Raw genomic sequence first — 20,026 nt, forward strand, 5'->3', positions numbered from 1 at the left:
CCAAGATAAAAACCCAATTCTCCAAGCTCCACCTTGGGCTCCTGCTCAAGAGGGAGTCTGCTTCTCCCTCTGCCCCTCCCCCTGCTTGTGATTTCACTGGCCCATGTGCTCTCTCTCTCATAGAGATAAATTTTAAAAAAACATTTTTTAATTCTCCATACCAGACTTACTTGCACTACACATACATACACTCATTCATTCTTTGTTGCCAGGTCCTACTCTGGCACTGGGAACCCAGGAGTATAACAGACATGGTCCCTGCCCGGTACTAGCTGGAGAGTCTGGTCCCCCAAACCTGGGTATCAGTCTGAGGCTGGAACTGACAGGCACTTCTCTCCAGGGGCCCTCAGCATACATCCCAGCAGGAAGCACCCATCCAGAGCACCCCACAAGGACTCACCAGGGAGCGCTGGTCATAGCTCATCCTGCCCAGTGACATGACACTGCTCTTGCGGGAGCCCAGGGCCACCAGGACGGGGTCCGGCTGCAGCGAGAGGCGGGGGGCAGGTGCTGCAGCTCCGGCAGGGCCCAGATGTCCACCCAGCGGGAGATTGGGGTCCAGGTGCCCATTGGGGGTCATGGGGATTGGGCAGAGCTTGGGATCTGGAGGGGTGAGATGGAGACAGAAGGAGGGGCAAACAAAAACAACTAGAGCAAAAGAATTCATAAGACAAAGAAACAAGGATGGGAATAGAAATAGTCTTTCTGGGGAGAAATAGGTCTTCCTCCACCTTCCCATTAGACCCCATGTCACATGCCTCTCCACCCTTCCTGGAGAGCTCTCAGCTTGCCTATTTTTTTTTTTAATTAAATTCTTTACTTTAGTTCAGTTTAGTTAACATACAAGCGTGTATTAGTTTCAGGTGTATAGTACGGTGACCCCACAATCCTGTACATCATTACTCAGAGCTCATCACATCAGCTTTCTCTTTGGATGAGTGGAACCCCTGCCTGCTGCGTTCAGGGCCAGCCCCTAGCTTCACCCAGCATGGGAACCTCTCTCCTGGGCCCACTTCAGAAAGCAAGGCAAAGATGGTCCGGCCCAGTTACCAAGGTGGACACTGGCCCTGGGCAGGGCAGACCTGTTCCAAAGCTGCCGCATGGTGCCAACAGGACCAGAACCCAGGTGTCCTGAGGTCCGAGACTCTTCCCAACAGGCCACACAGTCGGAGGGGTGTGAACTGCAGCTCCCTCTGTGGCTAGAATTCAGAGGGCTGGAAAGTCACTGACCTCTTTGGGGCCTTTGCCCGTTTCCTTCCATTGTAAACCAACCACAGAGAGTTAGCAGTCACGGAGCCTGGGCTCGAGGGGAAGCCCGGTACTGTGCCCTCTGCCCACCTGGATCTCTGGGGAAGGGTCCTGGCCCTGATGACGGTAGGGACCTCTTTACCTCCACTGCCATCCAGGCCCTCCTGAAGCTTGTCAAAATCTTCCATGTTGGATGAGCTCTGGTCCTCGTCCGAGTAGGAGCGATTGGCGTCACCCTGGGAGACCACTCCTCTTGTTGGAATGCAGGTTGGCTCAGCCCTTCCCTCCCTCCCGAATTGTTTAATGGGTGTTTCACCCCCATTTTACAGGTAGGGAAACTGAGGCTCAGAAAAGGAAAGCGAGAAGCTAACGAGGACCTTGGCCATAAACCCACATCTGCCTGACTGCAAGGATCCCCTAAGCCTCAGAGAATGGAGGATGCAGGATCTAGATCTTAGGGGCTTTACAGTTTCAGAAATGGAGAGATCTAGTCCTACACTCCTGGGGGAGAGGCAGGGATTGGAGATGCAGTCTTTATTTGCATGCTTCCTGCGATAGGAAGCTCACCACCTAATTGGCAACCCTTCCTTGGGAACTTGTGACCTGCTAGATGTTTGAGTTGAAATCCTCCTCCACTCAGTCCCCTCCCCCAGTCTGGTACAGGCCCCACGGGGGTGCTTCCTCTGCCTGGGCTGCAGTCACCTCTGCCTGGAAGCCTTCCACCAGGATGGCCACCAAGAGGTTGAAGAGCACGTAGTTGCCGAAGGTCATGAGGGCGACAAAATAGAGGGAGGCCCAGGGGGAGGTGGAGGCCATGCCATTGTAGAGGACAACGTTCCAGTCCTCCTGGGTGAGAATCTGTGAGGGAAGGGGGAACAGAGTTCAATCCTGGAGTATTCCATCTGGCCCAAGGGCAGATGGAATCCACTGAGTGGCAGAGCTACAGGCATGCTGCGGCCCATGCACACCTATAGCATCTCCTTACACATGTTTGGGGACACCCAGGGACCTTGTACTACACTGACCCACCTGGCACAGCCTCCGCCCCTCGCTCACACACATGGCTCTGCCTGCTGGTCCCGGCCCGGGCACAACCCACACTCCTGCTCTGACTCTCTCTGCACCGTTGGGTGCTCCTTCCTGGCTGTTCCCTCAGCCCCAACCTCTCCACACACTTTCTGCTTGTCCCTCCCCTCGCCCCCACCCTTCCTCGAGCCCACCCTTCCTCCTTCTGCCCCCCACCCCCCGCACCGTGTGACAGCCCTTGGCGTGCACACTCATTCAACCAAGTCTAGGTTATATGTGAATAAATAGTCTCAGAGGAGAATCCCAAGGTGCCCAAGTCTTGGGGTGGGAGTGGAGGGGCAGGGATGGGCACCATGCGGTCACTCCAGCTCCCAGAGCAAGTGCAATGCCAGCCTGACCCTGTACCCGGACCTGACTGCTGGAGGCTGGAGTGGAGGGGCCTCCCCTCCCTGGCAGGCCATCCCTCTTCTCTGGATTCCCCAAGGGGCCACCTCTGAAAGGCAATCCAAGCAGCGGTCCTGGGAGAAACCCCTTCTCCTGACACACATGAACATGTGCTGTCGCTCACCTGGAACACTGTGACGATGGCCCACAGCAGGGAGTCAAAGTTCTTCCTGTCGGGGACAGTGTCTCCTGTGTCCGTACGGAGGCTGAATTTGCAGCCAAAGATGTGCATCCCAAGGATGCTGAGGGAGGAATGGAGGTGGCTCAAGGGGCCTGCCTGCTTTGTTTCATCCTCAGAACCACCCAGGAAGGTGGCAGGGGCCAACCTGGTTCCATTTTACAGAAACGAACCCTGAGGCTCAGAGGGCAGTACTCGCCCGGAGCCATCGGGGATTCACACCCACATCCAGGGTGTTGCCTGGGGAAGCTGGACCAGCCATGCGCCCCCAGGCCCCCTCACACATGTGGTCCCCAGGGTGAGCAGGGCTCACCTGAAGATGAAAATGAAGAGCATGAGCAGCATGCAGAAGGTGGCCACGTTGTCCATGGTCTTCATGAGCACCACCAGCTGGCGCCGCAGCGCGGGCATGAAGCGCACCAGCTTCAGCACCCGCAGCAGCCGGAAGGTCCGCAGCACCGACAGGCCGCCGTCCGCCTGCCCCACGATCTCCCAGATGCTGGGAGGGGGCAAGTGGGGGCAGGGAGGAGAGAGGCAGGAGGGTTCAGCAGAGGGCGGGGAGGAGAGGAGCAAAGGGGGGTCAGGGACGATGGAGAGACGGAGGGCTTCATTCATTCATTCATCCCATGAATAACATGTTTCACGGGGCATTGCTGCTGCAGGGCATGCTGTGAGTCCACGGGCACCCCCCCACACAAGAAGTCTATGGCTTAAATTCAGGAGGGTCTACCCACTGACCTCTTTTTGAGATTTAAATTTTTTTTGGTTAGGAACGCAAACAAGCCACAGAGAATTAGCAGTCCCTATGACTTTTTGACCAGTCAAAATTGCGAATGTGTTTCTATAACCGTCGATGTACATATTTCCAAATATTATTTATACCCATCCTTTCTTTGGAGTGATGGTAGTCACAAGACCTGCTGTTACATCTTGCTATTTAATGCATTAATCTAGAAGCCAGTATAGTACCGAATGACAAATTTTTAAATATTTGGTAACTGTGTTTGGATATAATTGAATTCCTTTGTGCTCTTACACACATTGTTTACTGCCGGGGTCAGTGCATTAGATTCCCCTCCTGCCCCACTCAGTTTCTGGGCCCGCAGCCTGCTGGGGGCAGAGGCAGCACCTGATGATAACGATGATGCTGTCAAAAATGTTGTAAGGGTTGCGCAGGTAGTCAAAGAGTCCGAAGGCAGCCAGCTTCAGGAGCATCTCTAGGGCGAACATGCTGGTGAAGACCACGTTGCAGATCTCCAGGATGTTGGTCAGCTCCTCGGGCTATGGAGGCATTGGGACAGGGGACAGGGACCCTGTCAGACCAGAGCACATCCGTGGATCCTCTTTGGATGCCCATGGGCTCCAGGCCCCCCAGGGAGGCAGGGAGGCCTGGCTCTGTCACCCTGGCTGCGTGACCTGGCAGTCAGAGTCCTTGCTGGAACACAACAGCCCACGAGAACCATACAGCTCTGCTGCATCTCTGCTGTCCACTGAGCTGGTGGGACCCACCAGGCTGACCTTCCACACAGTTGGAAATGATGCTGGTACTGCGCACTGAGGGAGCTATCGTGACACCCACTTTACAGATCAGGATACAGTGTGAGAAGCTGACTTACGGTCAGATGGCTAGATGCAGAGCAAGGCAAGAAAACAGGCTAGTCGTTGCGGGAAACCTCCTGTTTTCCCCTGCACTTACCACATGCAGGACCTGTTCTCTGAACTTTACAAGCATCATGTCCCTTAATCCCACACAAGAGCCCATTTTGCAGATGAGGAAGCAGGTTCAGGGAAGGCCAGCTCCCTGCCTTCGGCTGTGGAGCAGGGAAGGGGCAGAGCCAGGATCTGCACTCAGGCAGCCTGGCCCAAGGCTTCTCCCCTTAACCCCTGGCTATGCAGACCCCCCTACTGAGCCCTCCCCACGCTCCCATTCCCCAGCAATGGTTGTCTCAGGACTGTGGGTGGCTGGAGATCACTGTGATCAATGGGACTTCCTTCACACACTTCTCAGTGGAAGACACTAGAGCCCAGAGCAGTCAAGGGTTAAAGTCACCAGCTGGTCAGACAGAGACTGGTACCTCTGGCCAGACAGCCACGCTCTGACCCCAGAACTGATTACCTCCTGGTTTTTAGCCAGCAGGTGACACCTCTACAAATGGAACCATCTGAGCGACACTGGTATATAAAACAGGCCACATTATGGGCCATGACTAGGAGACAGGGTTCCAGGGCCACCCCTTACCCACAGCAGTGTCTTCATTCATAAAACAAGGAGGTGCAATAAGATGATATTCATTCCGGACCTCTCCACTGAGCACCATACAGGGAGGGCTCCAGCCCCTCTCCTCTGTGAGCCCTCGGGGACTGTGAGGTGTCTGGTTTCTGCCCACCACCGAGCCAGGTTGCTCCCACCCGAGTCACGGAGAAGGGAAGGCCTGACCACATGCCCGTGCTGAGCTCGACACCCCACAATTGCCGACACCTCCCACCATCTGCGAGGCTGCTGCTGGAGTCTCTGTTTCACATATAAGGACCCTGAGGCTCAGAGAAGTGAGCTGCCTTGCTCTGAGCCACCCGGCCAGGATGCCACAGAGCCACAGAATCAGACCCCTAACTGCTCTGCAGCGACACATGGAAAGCCCACCAGAACTCATCCATCCGCACCTCCCTCCGTTCCCACGGTTCACACACTCCACGGCCTGCGGAGTGTCCACCACGGGCTGGGCGTGTGTACCCAGGGCAGCCAGTGGTGAAAGCATCAGGACATTGCCCCTGTCCCCAGGAAGCGCGGGCTCTGCTGGCAAAGCCCAACACCCAAGCTGACCAACAGTCACTTCGTGCTAAACACAGAGAAAAGTTGAGGGTGCTTTAAGGAACAGCGATCCTTCAGTCAGGAGCAGCTGCCTGGAGGAAGTGACATCTCAGCAGAGACCTCAAAGCTGAGAGGGGGAGCCCAGCGACAGGGAGGAGAAGAGAAGGTGTCTAGGCAGAGGGACCAGCCAGAGCAAGAGTGGAGAGGGGGGAGAGATGCCAGCCATCGGCACCCTCACCCCCACCCCAGCCCCTCCACCAGGTGACAGGGCACCGCAGGGGCCTGAGTGTGATTCCATTTGGGTTAAAAGGAAAAGAGGGCGGAACATAATAATAATCCAACCGCCCACTTCCGACCAGTGCCTGGGAAACCTAATAAAACTGCCAGCTCCTCTCAATCCCAGATAAAAGGAGGAGGCCCCATTTCCATCGTAATCACATTTGACTCACAAAATGGGCCGAAAGAGCAGTGGGACCCTGAGAGGGGCCCTTGGTGGGGAGCGGCCGGGGCCCTGCAACCCCGGCTGAGGCAGGGCCCAGATGCAGCTCGGAGCCACCAATTTCCCAGCCCGCCAAAATGATGACAGCAGAGATGGAAAACGTGGCCGCTGACAGTCCTTAATGACGATCACCCGCTCTGGGCCACACAACGCTCCCGCCCGCAACTGATGCGGAGCCACCGCTCTCTGGAAAGGTCACCCGCTGGCCCCCGGTGCCCCCCCACTCCCAGCAGCTGTTTCTCTAGTCGAGCGCACACCTGTTAATCTTTCTCTAATGGACCATCCATCACTCCTGCAAGCAATTTTCTGGGAGAGAGAGACAGCGAGCGGGAGACAGGAGAACATGGACTATTCTGTACCGTGAGACTGAGGTGGGAGGGTATGTGAAGATGCACAGGGAGGCCATGAGGGAGATGGACAGACAGACAGACAAATATGGGCGCGGGGAATGAGAGGCAAAGGTGGGGTGTGGAGAGATGAGACAGAGGAAGATAAACATGTGAAAATGTAAGGAAGGACCAAGATCATGACCTTGTGGGAGTGCATGAGGGAGCCAGGAACGTGAGAGGCAGCAGGCAGACAGACCACCAGGCAGAGGCTGCAGAGACCCACCCAGTGGAAGAGGGGGTGACAAGGGGCAGAAAACCACTAGAGGCAGGAGGGTGGAGGGCGGGTAGGGAGGGGCTGCCATCCGGAGGCCCAAGTGGAGGGAGACAGAGGCCCGCTCCTCCTGGCCCGCCAGGCATGGTGGCACCAGGCTGCCCAGCCTCTGGCCATTTCTGCAGGGATATGAGGTTCCCACCGGGCAGGGGTCCCCAGCTGTGGGCGGGAAGCTCTGGAGCCTGGGACTACCCCATGGCAATGAAGGCAGCTGGTGTTAAGTGTCTCCCCTGCATCAGTCAGTGCCAAGCACTTTCCATGAATTATCTTATTTAGACCTCAAACGTCACCCTATGGCATCCCCATTTTATAGATGTGGACACTGAGGCTCAGAGGGAAATGACCGCCCAAGGCCAAGGCCCGGCAGTGGTGGAATCAGATCTCAATCTGAATCAGAAGAATACTCCCTCTGGCCTGTTCCACTCCCCTGACAGCTTCAGCTTGAGGCTCCAGGTCAATCCAGACCTGTCTCTGCCCTGCTTGCAAGAGTTCTGTGGCCCCCTGCTGCCTTGAGGACAAAGCCTGCCTTAAGACACTTTGTGGAAGGACAGCACCCCCAGCCTCCTGGGCTACCTTCTGCCCTCTGTGCACATCCTCCCTGAGGGCTCATTCCTTTGGGGGATTGCTCCTGGGCACTGTACCTGTCCCTCCTCTGTCTCACTGAGGAACTCCTAGTCACCCTTCAGGATCCATCTCCAGTGCCACTGCCTCTGGGAAGCCTTCTGGGACTGCAGCCCAAGTTGGCTCTCCCCGCTAAGCCCCCCAGAGCTGGAATGTTGGGCACTACACTAGTCCATCCTCCTCTTCCCAGAGTCATCCCAGACTGGCTGCAGAAGGGAAAATAAAGTTGCTTTGAGCCAATCACTGATCTGGAGGCCTTGAATGCAGTCCCCTGGGAGCAGGGGCCTGTGGACATGCCCCAGCCTGCCCTAGGAGGCTACCTGCAGCCCTGCCCTGCTGCCCATTCAGCCCAACTCTGTTTCTTGTCATCCTACCCGGTGACCATCCTCCATTTCCAGGACAGGCTGGGGCTGAGAGCAGCCTTGCCCAGCTTGGGAGGAGTTGTGCGCCCAGACAGGGGAGTGTAGAGAGATGGAAAGGCTGCAATGGAGCAATGCCTCCCCACCCAGGCCTCTCCACTGCCTCCTGTCGGCTTTGTGGAACCTCCACCTCAGCATCCTGGAGCCCTGCTCGGACAATTGCTCACCGTGTCACTGGAGCAAGCCTGTCTCCCCACCTCCTCAGTGGCTTTAAGACACTCGCCTTGCCTGCTCCATTGGGCTGCCATAGGGATCACAAGGGAAAGAACTGTGCTAACACATGACAGCAGGTGATGATGAAGGAATCTGTACCCTCCCCAAGCCAACCCCACCCACCTGCTTGTCGCATAGCCTCAGTCACAGACCATCCTGGGCCTCCCCTCCTCCCTGGGGCTACTCAGAGGAGCAGACTTCAGCACCATCTAACCCCCAGGGCCATGCCAGGCTCCCTGCCAGGCCCCTACAATGCCTCCCCTCTATGGTCACCACCCCTGCAGAAAAGGGGCTGTGCATGTTCACCCATCTTCCTCTCCTGTTCTTCCCCCACTCTCCCTGGGCCACCTCCCTCTGCAGGCACCACCTCAGACAGGGCTGCTCAGAATAAACCCGGGGGTGGATCCTTTCCCCGCCAAGCCACGTCTGGGAGCCGAGGGGAGTGGCGCAAACATGCCAGCAGGCCCACAGCAGGCCCTGCACGGAGCTCTACAGAACAATGGCTGCCACTCGGGGCTGCTTTAAAAAGAACATTTTTAAAAATTTTCCCTCCTCCTCACTTTTTCTTTAATTAATTAATTTTTCGAGGCTCCAGACAGCAGAGGGTAAACTCAGTCCTAGGGTGGTGATGTGAGGCTCAAACAGAAGATTCATAGAGTTGCAAACTAGTGAGCACCCACTATGTTCCAGGCTTCCTAATTAACCCACCCAGCCACTCTGTGACAAGGGTCTGGGGGTCCCAGGGTGTGGGTGCCCCTTTCACAGATGGAGGTGCTGGCTGAGGGAGGCCAAGGCCCCCTGCACGCCCATCGCAGAACCAGGGAAGGAGCCCATGCAGGAGCGGTAGAGGCGTGTGGAGTGGAGGCCAGGCTGCAGGGCAGGGGGAGAGGCTGGGACCCCGAGAACCCCGACAAACAGGCCTCCGAAAAATAGTCCTGATCTGCAGCGTACGCCAATTTCCATGGTGTAAATACTCCCACCACAGCCAATTTCAAGCTACCAACTGTTTAAAAACAGGCTTTCGAAACTCCTGAGTGTTAGAAAATTGGCTCTCGCCAGCTGGTTCCCACAAGCCCTGGCAGGAAAGGTGCCCAGTCTCTACTGCAGCAGCACTGTGACAAGCCCCCTTGGTGCCACCCACTCAGAAATCAGAGCCAGCACCCCAACATCACCTGCTTCCCCTATGGGCCCCCCTCCAGGACCACTGGCATGGCTAGGAAAGGCCCGAAGTCTGAACCCTGGGCAAGGGGGTCCTGGGCTACCTGTCTCCCCAGCTTTACCCTGCAGAGAGCCCTCCCCCCCAGGCCTCCCCAGAGACCTTTTTAATTAAGCCAGAATGGCTGGCAAACCAGCAGCTCCGAACAGAGTGTCACCGCAGCCCCAGGGGCTGCATTTAAGTAAATTGAATGGAGCCAGCGCTTGGCAAGCTAATGAAGAGGGAAATGAGAGTGTGGCCCACCGCAGGGTGCAGGGACGGGTGCCGAGAGACAGCGGCAGGGATGCAAAGGGGGGGCCACGTTCTAAACCCTACAGGGGGGTCAGTCTTGCCACAGAGAGATGTGGGTGCAGATCTGACCCCTCACTGGCTGTGGGACACCCTCCCTAGGCTTCAGGGTTACTAGGGGCCAAATGGGGTGCCCTCACAGGGCTGGGGTACAGGTCAAGGGGCTGGGGGACCCAGAAAACAGTGTTGCTTCAATTAGAGCCAGGACTGGACTTGTCATGTAGGCTGGCAGCCCAGGCTATGACCTGTGTACTAGGGATGTGTGTGCTAACCCCCTGTGGCCCTCCATCCTGTGTCCCTATAAGTAGCACCCTCCCTGTGCTGCCACCTCACCCACGTGTCTATCCCCTTGGGACTCTGTCTCTGAACTCCTCTCACCCCCAAAGCCCTAGCAGTACCTCTATGGATGGCCCAGGGGGCCTGGGACACACCATTCAACTCAGCCAACACCCACTCTGCATCTACATGCCCAGCGCTGAGGACAGAAGAAACTACAGGGTTGGCAGAGGAGGCAGACAGGGGACAGTCTTTGCAGGGCAACCCTGAGGCCACTCTCAGTGCCTCGGTGCTGTGTGGAGGGCCTCGGGGACATGAGGACACACCACTGAAGGCACTGCCCACAGAGAAGCCTTGGCTGTCAGAAGAAAGCTCTGCACTTTGTGCCAAGGGCAATGGGGAGCTGGGGCAGGCTGGGGCAGGGGAGAGCCCCACCTTGGGAAAGATCACTCCGGCTGTCTGGGGGAGAAGGGACAAGTGACAACTGGAAATGAGGTCTGGCAGGGATTGACAGGGAGGAGCTGTGGGTGCCTGTGTCCAGGCTGAGCTGCTCAGGAGAAAGGAGTGGGACCTGCACCCCCGCAGCCCCAGGATTAGTGTGGCTTCCCTGGCCCACTTGCTCACCCACGGGCAGACCGCAGAGCTCCTCGCTCCCCTGGGCTGGGCCCAGGGATGAATGGGACCTAGTCCCCAGCAGGTGGGAGACGGACACACTGAGTGTTCAACAGCCCAGGCTGCATGGGCCAGCTTGGGCCTGGGCACCCAGCCCTCCCCCTCCACACCCGTGCCCGGCCCCCACTGGCCTGCTCGTGGTGCTCGATGCCCATGCTGACGGTGTTGACCAGGATGGCCATCATGATGCCCCGGTTGAAGTATTTGCTGTCCACGATGCCTCGAAGCTTGGCTCGAGTCTCCCGCCACACATCCCCACACAGCCGGGTGGCCCCGTCCGCCTTCTCCTCCTCGTCCTCCTTCCCCAGCCCAGAGGAGGCCCCGTCCTCGCTGCTCCGGGCCCCGTCCCCATCGGCCTCCTCCGAGCCGCCACCTGAGCCACCAGAGCCCGAGCCCTCCTGGCCCGAGTCAGTGCTGCCCGGGCCCGAGGGCCGCCGACTCTCCTCATGCTGGCAGCGGGGGCAGCTGGCAGGGTCGGAGGCCAGCATGGCAGAGATGGGCTGCACCAGCGTGTGGGGCGTCGGGTCCAGGGGACTGTGTTGAGGGCACAGCTCTGCAAAGCAAACACAAGGCAGGGGTGACGCCCCCGGTTACACAGGCTCGGGGGTCTCAGAGGTGGCAGTCCCTGCCCACCTCACCCTGAGACCCAGCCCCGTGTGAGCTTCAGGCTCCTAGGCTCGGGCTCTGCCTGGGATTCGCCAGCCCCACCAGGAGGCCCAGTGGCCTGTGGTTCCCAGGGGATTGGCTTTACGGCTCTGGGCTCTGTCTGCCCCTGTGTAAAGTCAGGACTGGGAGCAGCTCCCCGCAGGGCTGTGGGGAGGGATCTACTGTGGATGCATGCGGGGTGCCTGGAGCCATGCCTGGGGCACACGTGCCTGTCATCTGCCCTTACTCCATCACTTCCTGGCCCAAGGCCCAGCCCTCCCACGATCCTGCTGATGACAATGGCGGAGGAAGAGCCTCTCAAAGAGCCAGGCTGGTAGGGAGGATGGTCTCCCCCAGAAGGAGCCAAGGTGGCCTCTCCATCTCCAATTCTCCCACCTGTATGTGGGCCTTGTGTCCCAGGGAGGGAGGGAGGCCAGAGCCCTGGGCAGGGGCAAACCCTTGCTCTAGAAGCCCCCTGAGAGTGCCCTCCTCACAAGCTGAGAGTTGGGGCTGGCTCCTGGGGGAGCTGACAGGAGGGACAGCAGGGAGTGGGGGGCAGAAGCTTTCATCCCCTTTGCTGCCCCAGGGAGAGTTTGAGAAGCTTGGGCCAGTCTTGGACCAGAGTTCTGTGATCTGTGAACCATTTCGAAGAGGTGTCAGGAAGATTCTTTCTGGGTGGTTTGGTTTCTTCTTTATGTTTGCCTTTATTTTACTAGAATAAACGTGTTTTGCTTGTGTGAGCCAAGAAAATTATAATAATAAAAACATTAAAGGGAAAGAAAAATATGTAATGCCTAACATTCCTTTCCAGACTTGCCTCCAATTATCTCCCAATGCCTAGGAGAAGGCCCTCGGACTCATTCATCCCCTGGAGCTGAGCCGGGGTGAGGCAGCCAGAAGCCCAGGGGTCAGTCCCATCTCAGCAAAGCCCAGCTCAGACCCATTCATGGGGTTGGGCTCCCTAAAATGTGTTTCCCAGGGAAGAAGGAAGGCATGCAGTCCCCAGGGCGGGAGGGGGGGGTAAGTTCTCCCTCCAGATGGCCCCCTGGGCTTCCCTCCACACAGGTTCCCTGGACAGGGTGGGGGGCAGCAGCAGGCAGCTCCGCCCTGCGTCATCCAGGAACGCTGCAAGCCAGCCTTGCCCAGACCCCGGCTCCCCCGTCCACGTGCTGGGCCAGCCCACGGGCCACCTGGAGCCTCCTCCAAGACCACGCCTGGACGGCTGGCGCCCAAGGATGGGTAGGCGGCAGCTCCGAGCACCAGTTCCCCGGCTCGCCTCCCAAGAATCTCAGATTCCCAGGACGCGAGAGCTGCCGGAGCAGGGCCTGGGGGTGGCTGACTCCCACTGCACGTGAGCCTCAGCCTCAACTTCGCAGGGCAGGAGCCTGAGACCCACCGAGGGGCCCGGCTGTCCGCGGTACAGTCCCCGCTGCCTGCAGCCCCAGTGGCTGGGGGCAGGGCCTATCACCCAGGGCTGCTCCTCCGGTGGGAGCTGAGCCTTCATTTCCCCCTGGAGGCGGCTCAGCAAACCCAACTCTGACGTCCCTGATACTGTTTTTGTCACTGACACACTGTGTGACCTTAAGTGACTCCCTTCATCTCTCTGGACCTTAGTTTTTCCATTTGAAAACGGGATCATGTTACGAAGAGATCATGCCCCCTTCTCGGGACTGTTTCCTAGAACAGATGAGAAAATGAACAGAGAGCCCTTTCTGAGCCTGAGTGTCTGGAGACAGAAGATCACAAAATGGCACAGGTGTCCCTGATACATCATGTCTTTGCAGAGTGGGGGCCGCAGCCCCTTTATTCCAGGTGGCCGGTGGTTGGTCACTGCTCTGGTGTGCTGGCAAGCATGTGGTGGCAGCAGGAGCCCACGTGGGTGGTGGGGCAGGCAGGCTGAGTGGGGGGACGTTTTAGGATTATACCAGACGGGATGGACATGCGTTTACTTCTCTCAAGTGTGAATCCCAGGGTGGAGCCTGAGTGCACAAGACCACACGCTGGGATGGGAAGGGAATTCCTGTAGGGGCCGGGGTGTCGAGTCCCCCCAGCCGGAGGCCAGTCCAGGCCAGACACTCACTGGCAGTTGGTCAGGAAAGTAGGGAAGGAACCAGGGCAGTGACTAGAGCCCCTGAGGGAAGACCTGGGTTCCCACCTGCTGGACGGCTCTGCCCACAAGGAGGAGACAGGCACGCACGAGGCCGGAGGGGGGCACCCTGGAGGGGTTGCGGCCACTTACTGTAGTGCCTGGGCTCCTTGGCGTGGGGCCCGGGTTTGGTGGAGGTGGGTGCCCCCGGGGCCGAGGCCTGTCGGCGGCTCTGCAGGGCCTGGTAGAGACCCAGGGCGCGGCGCCTGGCCTTGCGCAGGATGTGGCAGATGTACTGGAAGATCTCCTCGTAACAGTCGCCGGGCTCCGCGTAGCTGGCCACCGTGCTGGAGGACAGGTAGCGCTGCCGCTGCTCCAGCATCAGCCGGTGCTCCCGCTGCTTGGTCTCCGAGAACTGGGTCGCTATGACAACGAGGCACAGGTTGATCATGAAGAAGGAGCCCACCTGTGACCAACGGGAGGAGAGGACAGGGACAGGAACAGAGGGGACAGATTGGTGGGGGGAGCGAAACGAGAAGGAGAAAGAGAAATGGTGGGGGAGGGGGGTACAGAGATGGAGCCGGAGGGACAGAGGTGGGGCAAGAAGCAGAGGGACACAGAGGCAGAAAGGAAGACCAGAGGAGAAGCAGGGACAGATCCGAGACACCAAAGAGGGACGGGACAGAGTCAGGAGGCAGACAGCCAGGAACGCAGAGAGACAACAGGAGAAACACGGAGAGGGAGTGACACAGGCTCAGAGAGTACAGGAGCGGAGGGCACGAGGAGGCAGGGAGAGAGAGGAGTGGAGGGTGGAGGGCCCAGAGAGACGGAGAGGCACGGGGCACAGATAGGGACAGGAAAAGATTGCTGAGGCCCTGCTCCGGCAGGAGGCCGGGGCCCCAGGACGGCGGGGGCCCAGGCAGCTCCCCGGGCCCCACCGGCACCTGCTTCCAAGCCTTCTCCCCCTGGGCCCTCAGGCCAGGGCCTCACCAGTGCAGAGGCTGGGGAGGAAGGCTCAGCCCCGCTCAGGCCATCCAGGCCCTGAGTTCCACCCAAGCCCTGCCCTCTCTCTGGCTTGGCTTTGGGCATCCAGTTGGGCATCCAGACACAACAGAAGCTTTCTTCAGAAAGTGTTTCCTTGTGTGGCTGTATCCGTGCTTGGAGGGAGGAGGTGGGAGAGGCTACCCAGTGAGTACTGGGAATCCTGCCACCTCAGGACTCGGGGCCCAGTTCCAGTGGCCACCACAGGGAGCAGAGCCCTTCCTGCCCTGCTTTCCAGAGGGCAGACCCCTCTCCTGGCATTTGCCAAGCCTTTGAATGGGATCAGCAGGCCCTGCCAGCAAGGGGAGTGGCTTTTCATCCTCCTCCAGGCCCCAGACATGGATTCACACCCCCCCCCAATCCCCCCAACCCTGCCCCGTCCCCCATGCCACAAATAGAGAGCTAGGCTTCTGCAGTTATCAGGCAGAGGGCAATTCCTGGCTGGAAGACTCTGGAAAAATCCCCAGGTAAGAAGATGCCCCTCCTTGGCTCTCTTGGTCATGTCTTACCCCAAGCATCTCCTGGGGCCCTGCTCCACGCAGGCCTGTGTGAGGGGTCACCAGGAAGGAGAGGTCACAGACCCTTCCCTCTGGGCGCTCACCCCTGCCAGGCTTCCACTCAGCCTGCCTCCTCCATGGCTGCTACCCCAGAGCCCAGGCAGCAGCTCCCCCAGCCCTTCTGGAACTCCATTTCCTTGTAAAGCTGAAGGCTCAAGCAAGACAAGCTTAAAGCTCTTCCTATAGGGGTGCAGGGGAGGGGAGGTACTGGAGACCTGACTCTGGGGGCTGAGGACTCTCACCTCACTGGGGCTCAGGGGCTTCACCTGAGGAACAGAATAGGCAGGTGGCCCTGCAGGGCCAGGGCTGTGAGGGCAAAATGACAGCATGATCATTCAGGCTCTGCTCTCTGGACCCTTTCCAGCGCCTGGAAAAACTCAGCATCCTCAGCCCCTGTCAGTGCCCTTTCTCTTGTGATGGGGCCACCTAGGACCCAATAACAGCGGCAGTAACAGTAGCAGGGCACATTTATTGAGCACTTCCTATGTGCCAGGGGCCATGCAGGCCTTAGGCTGTCTCGTCGAATCCTCCTGAGAGCCCATCAGCCTTGGTGCCATCACTATTCCCCACTTTATTGTGGATCCGGGGGGCTAAGGGGCCTGCCTTGGGTCACCCTAGGAGTTACCAACCCCACATTCCCATCTCAACTCTATCAGGAGGAGCAGATCACATTCTCCAGCCCTGCTCTGAAGTTCGAGGCTCCTCTAGCAACCCCAGTGATTTGAGGCCCACTGTCTCAGAATTCTGTCCATTTCAAGGTCTCTGCAAGCGGCCCCTGCCCAGAAGGCCCTCCCCGCAGCTGCCCGCCCTGAGCCCTTTAAAAGCTCAATTCTGGTATCACCTCCTCCAGGAAGCCTCCCACTCCCACATCCCTCCTCCTGGCTAGATCAGAGAATTCCTTTGGGCTCCCTCAGCCTCTGTCACAGCTCCTAAGGTGCTGTCGGGTCACTGCCAGCTGTAGCCCCCCCGCCCCGCCCCAACTGACTCCTGGAGAGCAGAGGCGGGCCCACCTCACTGCTCAGTTCTCCACGCTTGGCTCAGGGCCCGATGCAGCGCAGGCTTCCCTGGCTGTGCTGGGGAGCTGAACAAACCAGTGGGTGAATGGCAATGCTGAACAAAGCCTGGACCTCCTCTCCTTTCATCTGGGTGTCTCCTCAGGGGCCCAAGGCCCCAGCTTCCCCAGGAAGGCCATCAGAGCAAAGCTAACAGTGAGTATGTCCCAGGTCACCGCCTGCCAGCCTGTCCTGAACCCCCCAGGCCAAGGTCCCACCAGCTCGGAACGGGGTGCTGCCCCAGAGAGCCAAGCATGCCCTCTCCTACCACCGAGGCACCAGAGAACCCAGCCTCACAGCAGTAGGGAGCCAGCCAGCACTGACTGTCCCAGGAGTGAATCACCTTGACATTTGGGGGATTGTGCTGTGGCTGAAGCTGCAGTCAGGCATGACAAGGTGGATGAGCTCGCTCTGGGCAGACTGTGGGGGAAGGCAGGAAGGGCTGCCTGGGCAGGGAAAGGGCCCCGCTCCGTGAGGCAGATGAACCCTGCCTGCACCCCCAAGCCACCCCCACAAGGCAGAGCTGCCTGAGAGGTGCGAATCCCTCCGAGAATTTCAGGGAGCCCCGTGGGGAAGCAGCCCCCCACTTCTGCCTCAGAGCATCTCCTCTTCCCACTCCCGGAAAAGAGGAGCAAGCTGGGGTCCTAGAGAAGCCTCCATCCTGGGGACTGCACCTGGCTGCGGTCAGGAGAACGTATTCCCAGAGACCACGAGGCAGAGAAACCCGAGCGGGAGTGACGAGATGGACTTAAATGCCCAGAAATGAGAAATGAAAGCAATAGAAAGTGATGGATGCTTCCCACCGCTGCCCTGACGAGTCCCTTCAATCACCCGCTGCTCGGAGGCATTTAAAAATTGCCCCTCCTGGGGAGCCTGGCTGGCTCAGTGGAGCACTAGACTCCTGATTTCCGGGTTGTGAGTTTAAGCCCCGCCCTGGGTGTCGAGATTACATAAAAATAAAATCTAAAAAAACTGCTCCCCCCTGCTCCCTCCCACTCAGCTCTCCTGGCTCTGCGGGGTTCCTTGAGGAGCCCCCCGACCCTCTCCCTGGTCCCTGGGTCCTTGAGCTTGCCCAGAAAGCCCCAGTTTCCCTGACACTTACTATGATAAGCAGGATAAAATAGATGAAGTTGTAGAAGGAGTGAGCATCCATCACATAGTACATGATCTCCACCCAGCCTTCCAGAGTAATCACCTGTAGCCGCAACAGAGCAGAGGAGGAGTGAGCCTGAGACAGGGAAGCCAGGACCCTGAGGCAGGGCAGGCAGCAGGTGCAGCCCCAGCCAGAGGCCCTGCCGTGTGCCAGGCTGCTTTACCCGCATTCTCTCTCCTACTCCGCAAGGCTCCACGGGCGGGCCAGCCTCACCCTCAGCACACAGGTGAGGACACTGAAGTTCAGAGAGGTTAGAGTACTTGCCCACCATCACACAGCCAGGAAGGTAGGGACCCAGACTTCAGCCCGCCCTTCCTGCTCCAGAGTCCCCGCCCACCAGTCTCCCACACCAAGGCAGGTGCTAGGCAGAGCAGCCTTAGGCACAACCAGTGGCAGGCTCTCCCCAGCACCACCCTCTTGCATGCTTCTGGAGCAGGAGCCCCTGGGCAGCCCACCCACCCTGGGGTGGGGGGGGGGGCAAGGGTCTCAGAACGCAGCCGCTGGGCTGTGACCACATCACATCACGCCTTGCAGCTCTGAATTCTACGATCTCACTGCCCCCCAGGGCAGAGAGCACAGAGCCACCGGGGTAAGGCCTTCCCATCTCCTTGGGGCTTCTCAGCCACCACTCTCCGCCCCAGCCCCATCCTTCCTTCCGAGGGCAGCAGGAAGGTGGCCTCTAGCCCTCATTCCACACTGGGCTGACAGCTCCGCTCGCATCATCCAGTTTCTTCTCCTCAGCCACTCATGGTAAGAGAAAGCTGTTATTACCCAGCATTAGAGGTGAAAAACTGAGGTGCAGAGACATCGAGCAGTAGGTCCCACAGCCCTGGTTCCCTCAATGTACCCCATCCCTGTCCTCTGCAGAGCACTGGGGTCATGCAAGGCAATGAAGCCCTTTGCACCCAGTAAAGTTAACAGTGCTTTGTGAGTGTATATAAATATGGGCACTGAATAAAATGTTTCTTACTGACTGATCAAAAACACGATCCGAGAGACCCTGCCCAAACAAACAGCTCCTTGGTGCTCTCTGCACACCCCCGGGGCTTCCCTACACCCAGGCCTTTGCTCAAGTGGTCACCGCCACCAGGAAAGCCCCTGGCCCCGACCAGGCCTGAGGCTGGGCTCTCTCCTCTATAAACAGACCTCCCTGCTGGGATCCATATGCCCCCAGGCAACCTGAGATTCCACAGAGCACAAGCTTTGGGGTCCCCCAGACCTGGATTAAAATCCTGATTCTTCATTAAATAGCATGTGATCCTCAAATAGCTTGCCTCCTTTCTTTCAAACCTCAGGCGCTCTGCCTGTCACAGGGGCATGATAACGCTCACTGTGCCGGCAAGTTGGGCAGATTTCAGCGGAACACCTAGCACAAAGCCCTAGCTGCCAGAAGAAGCTGTTCACTCCACCCCTCACCCAGCCAGCTCTGGTCTCCCAGGCCCCGGCACGCACGCTGGCGCCAAGCCTGAGTGGCCTCACCTGGAAGATGACGATCCAGGCGTAACCGATATTGTCAAAGTTGATGGCACCCTTGTGGGGGTTGGCACTGCCTGTGCGGCACACGTTGTAGTAGCGGTTCCAGTTGACACACAGCCCGCTGGCATTGAGGTCCTGGCGCCCTGCCCCGAAGTCGTAGACATCATCCTTGGACAGGCAGCACTCGCGGCCCTGCTCCTTGAGTGGGGGGATCTCGTGGCAGCCCATGATGCCATTGTCCCCCGAAAGGGAGCAGATGAAAGGCATCTCATCGTCCTCCTCTGGCTGGTAGTAGGGGGGCAGGGCTACATCCCCTTGTCTGTCCACAGGTGATGACAGTGGGTCAAAGAGAAGGGGAGAGGTTATCACCAGGAGGAGCAGAGGGGGGGAGGCGATGCAGTGTGGCAAATCTGTCCCACAGGTCCTGTCATTGCCTTTGGGCCTTTGTCTGTGTTGTCCCCCCACTGGGGACACCCTTCCCCGCGGTCGAAAAATCTCCCGCTGACCAACTCACTGTGGTCAGTTCCAGGGTCCCTCCTCTGAGGGGCCTTCCCTAAGGGCTAGTCCTTGGTCCCTATATGGCTCCTGGGGAATATGCACCCAACTTCCCTGGGAGGCTGAAGCTCTGCTAGGGCAAGGGATGGGGGGGTCTCAGCCTCCCTGGTTCCCACACACTGCTTGGTCAGCCCAGAGTACATGTTTAATCAACAAACACTGAATTTTACTGATCCAACAGATGAGGAGTTGATCCTCTGCCTGCCCCACCCCTTCCCATCTAGGTGACCTGGGACTGTTCACTTCCTCTCTCCAGACCTCAATTTCCTCATCTGCAAAACAGAGATGACAATCACTGCCCTACCCATCCTGTGGGGTTAAAGAATGATTCAATGCAATCCAATCAAAATCCCAACGTGTTTCTGTCTGTGGAACCTGGCCAGATGGTTCTAGGATTTATCTGGATGGGAGAACAGTCAAGACAATTTTTTAAAAGGAGAAAGATGAGTGGAGTCCAACCCTACAAGAGAGTAAAATACAACTACAATTATTACTAGAGTGCGATATTGCAACAGGAGCAGAAAGATTCGTGGAACACCACAGGGCACAGAAGGCAAACCCATTCGTAAAATGGAACATAGTCTATTATAAAAAAACCTGGGATCCCTGGGTGGCGCAGCGGTTTGGCGCCTGCCTTTGGCCCAGGGCGTGATCCTGGAGACCCGGGATCGAATCCCACATCGGGCTCCCGGTGCATGGAGCCTGCTTCTCCCTCTGCCTGTGTCTCTGACTCTCTCTCTCTCTCTCTCTGTATCTGTCATAAATAAATAAAATATTAAAAAAAAAAAACCTTTTCAGATCCATAGAGAATGGAAGAACTACACAATAAATGGCATTGAGATAATAGCTATCTGTTTGGAAAATAATAAAGCTAGATCCCTACCTCACACTC

General features: G+C 58.0%; 1 protein-coding gene across 1 annotated transcript in view; it reads right to left on the bottom strand.

Annotated features, from left to right (window-relative positions):
• Positions 1-20,026, bottom strand: part of CACNA1I (calcium voltage-gated channel subunit alpha1 I) — a 117,804-nt gene that overhangs the window by 28,139 nt on the left and 69,639 nt on the right. Inside the window, exons 7-16 of the mRNA XM_038551567.1 lie at positions 18,583-18,898; positions 17,053-17,145; positions 13,454-13,766; positions 10,701-11,122; positions 4,026-4,177; positions 3,210-3,395; positions 2,843-2,960; positions 1,951-2,106; positions 1,391-1,484; positions 401-603 (exon numbers count right to left, since the gene is read on the bottom strand). Of these exons, the coding sequence (XP_038407495.1) occupies positions 401-603; positions 1,391-1,484; positions 1,951-2,106; positions 2,843-2,960; positions 3,210-3,395; positions 4,026-4,177; positions 10,701-11,122; positions 13,454-13,766; positions 17,053-17,145; positions 18,583-18,898 (2,053 nt within the window). The remainder of the gene's footprint in view (positions 1-400; positions 604-1,390; positions 1,485-1,950; positions 2,107-2,842; positions 2,961-3,209; positions 3,396-4,025; positions 4,178-10,700; positions 11,123-13,453; positions 13,767-17,052; positions 17,146-18,582; positions 18,899-20,026) is intronic.

Source organism: Canis lupus, chromosome 10 (genome assembly GCF_011100685.1).
Source record: "Canis lupus familiaris isolate Mischka breed German Shepherd chromosome 10, alternate assembly UU_Cfam_GSD_1.0, whole genome shotgun sequence".
In the NCBI taxonomy this organism is placed as follows: domain Eukaryota; kingdom Metazoa; phylum Chordata; class Mammalia; order Carnivora; family Canidae; genus Canis; species Canis lupus.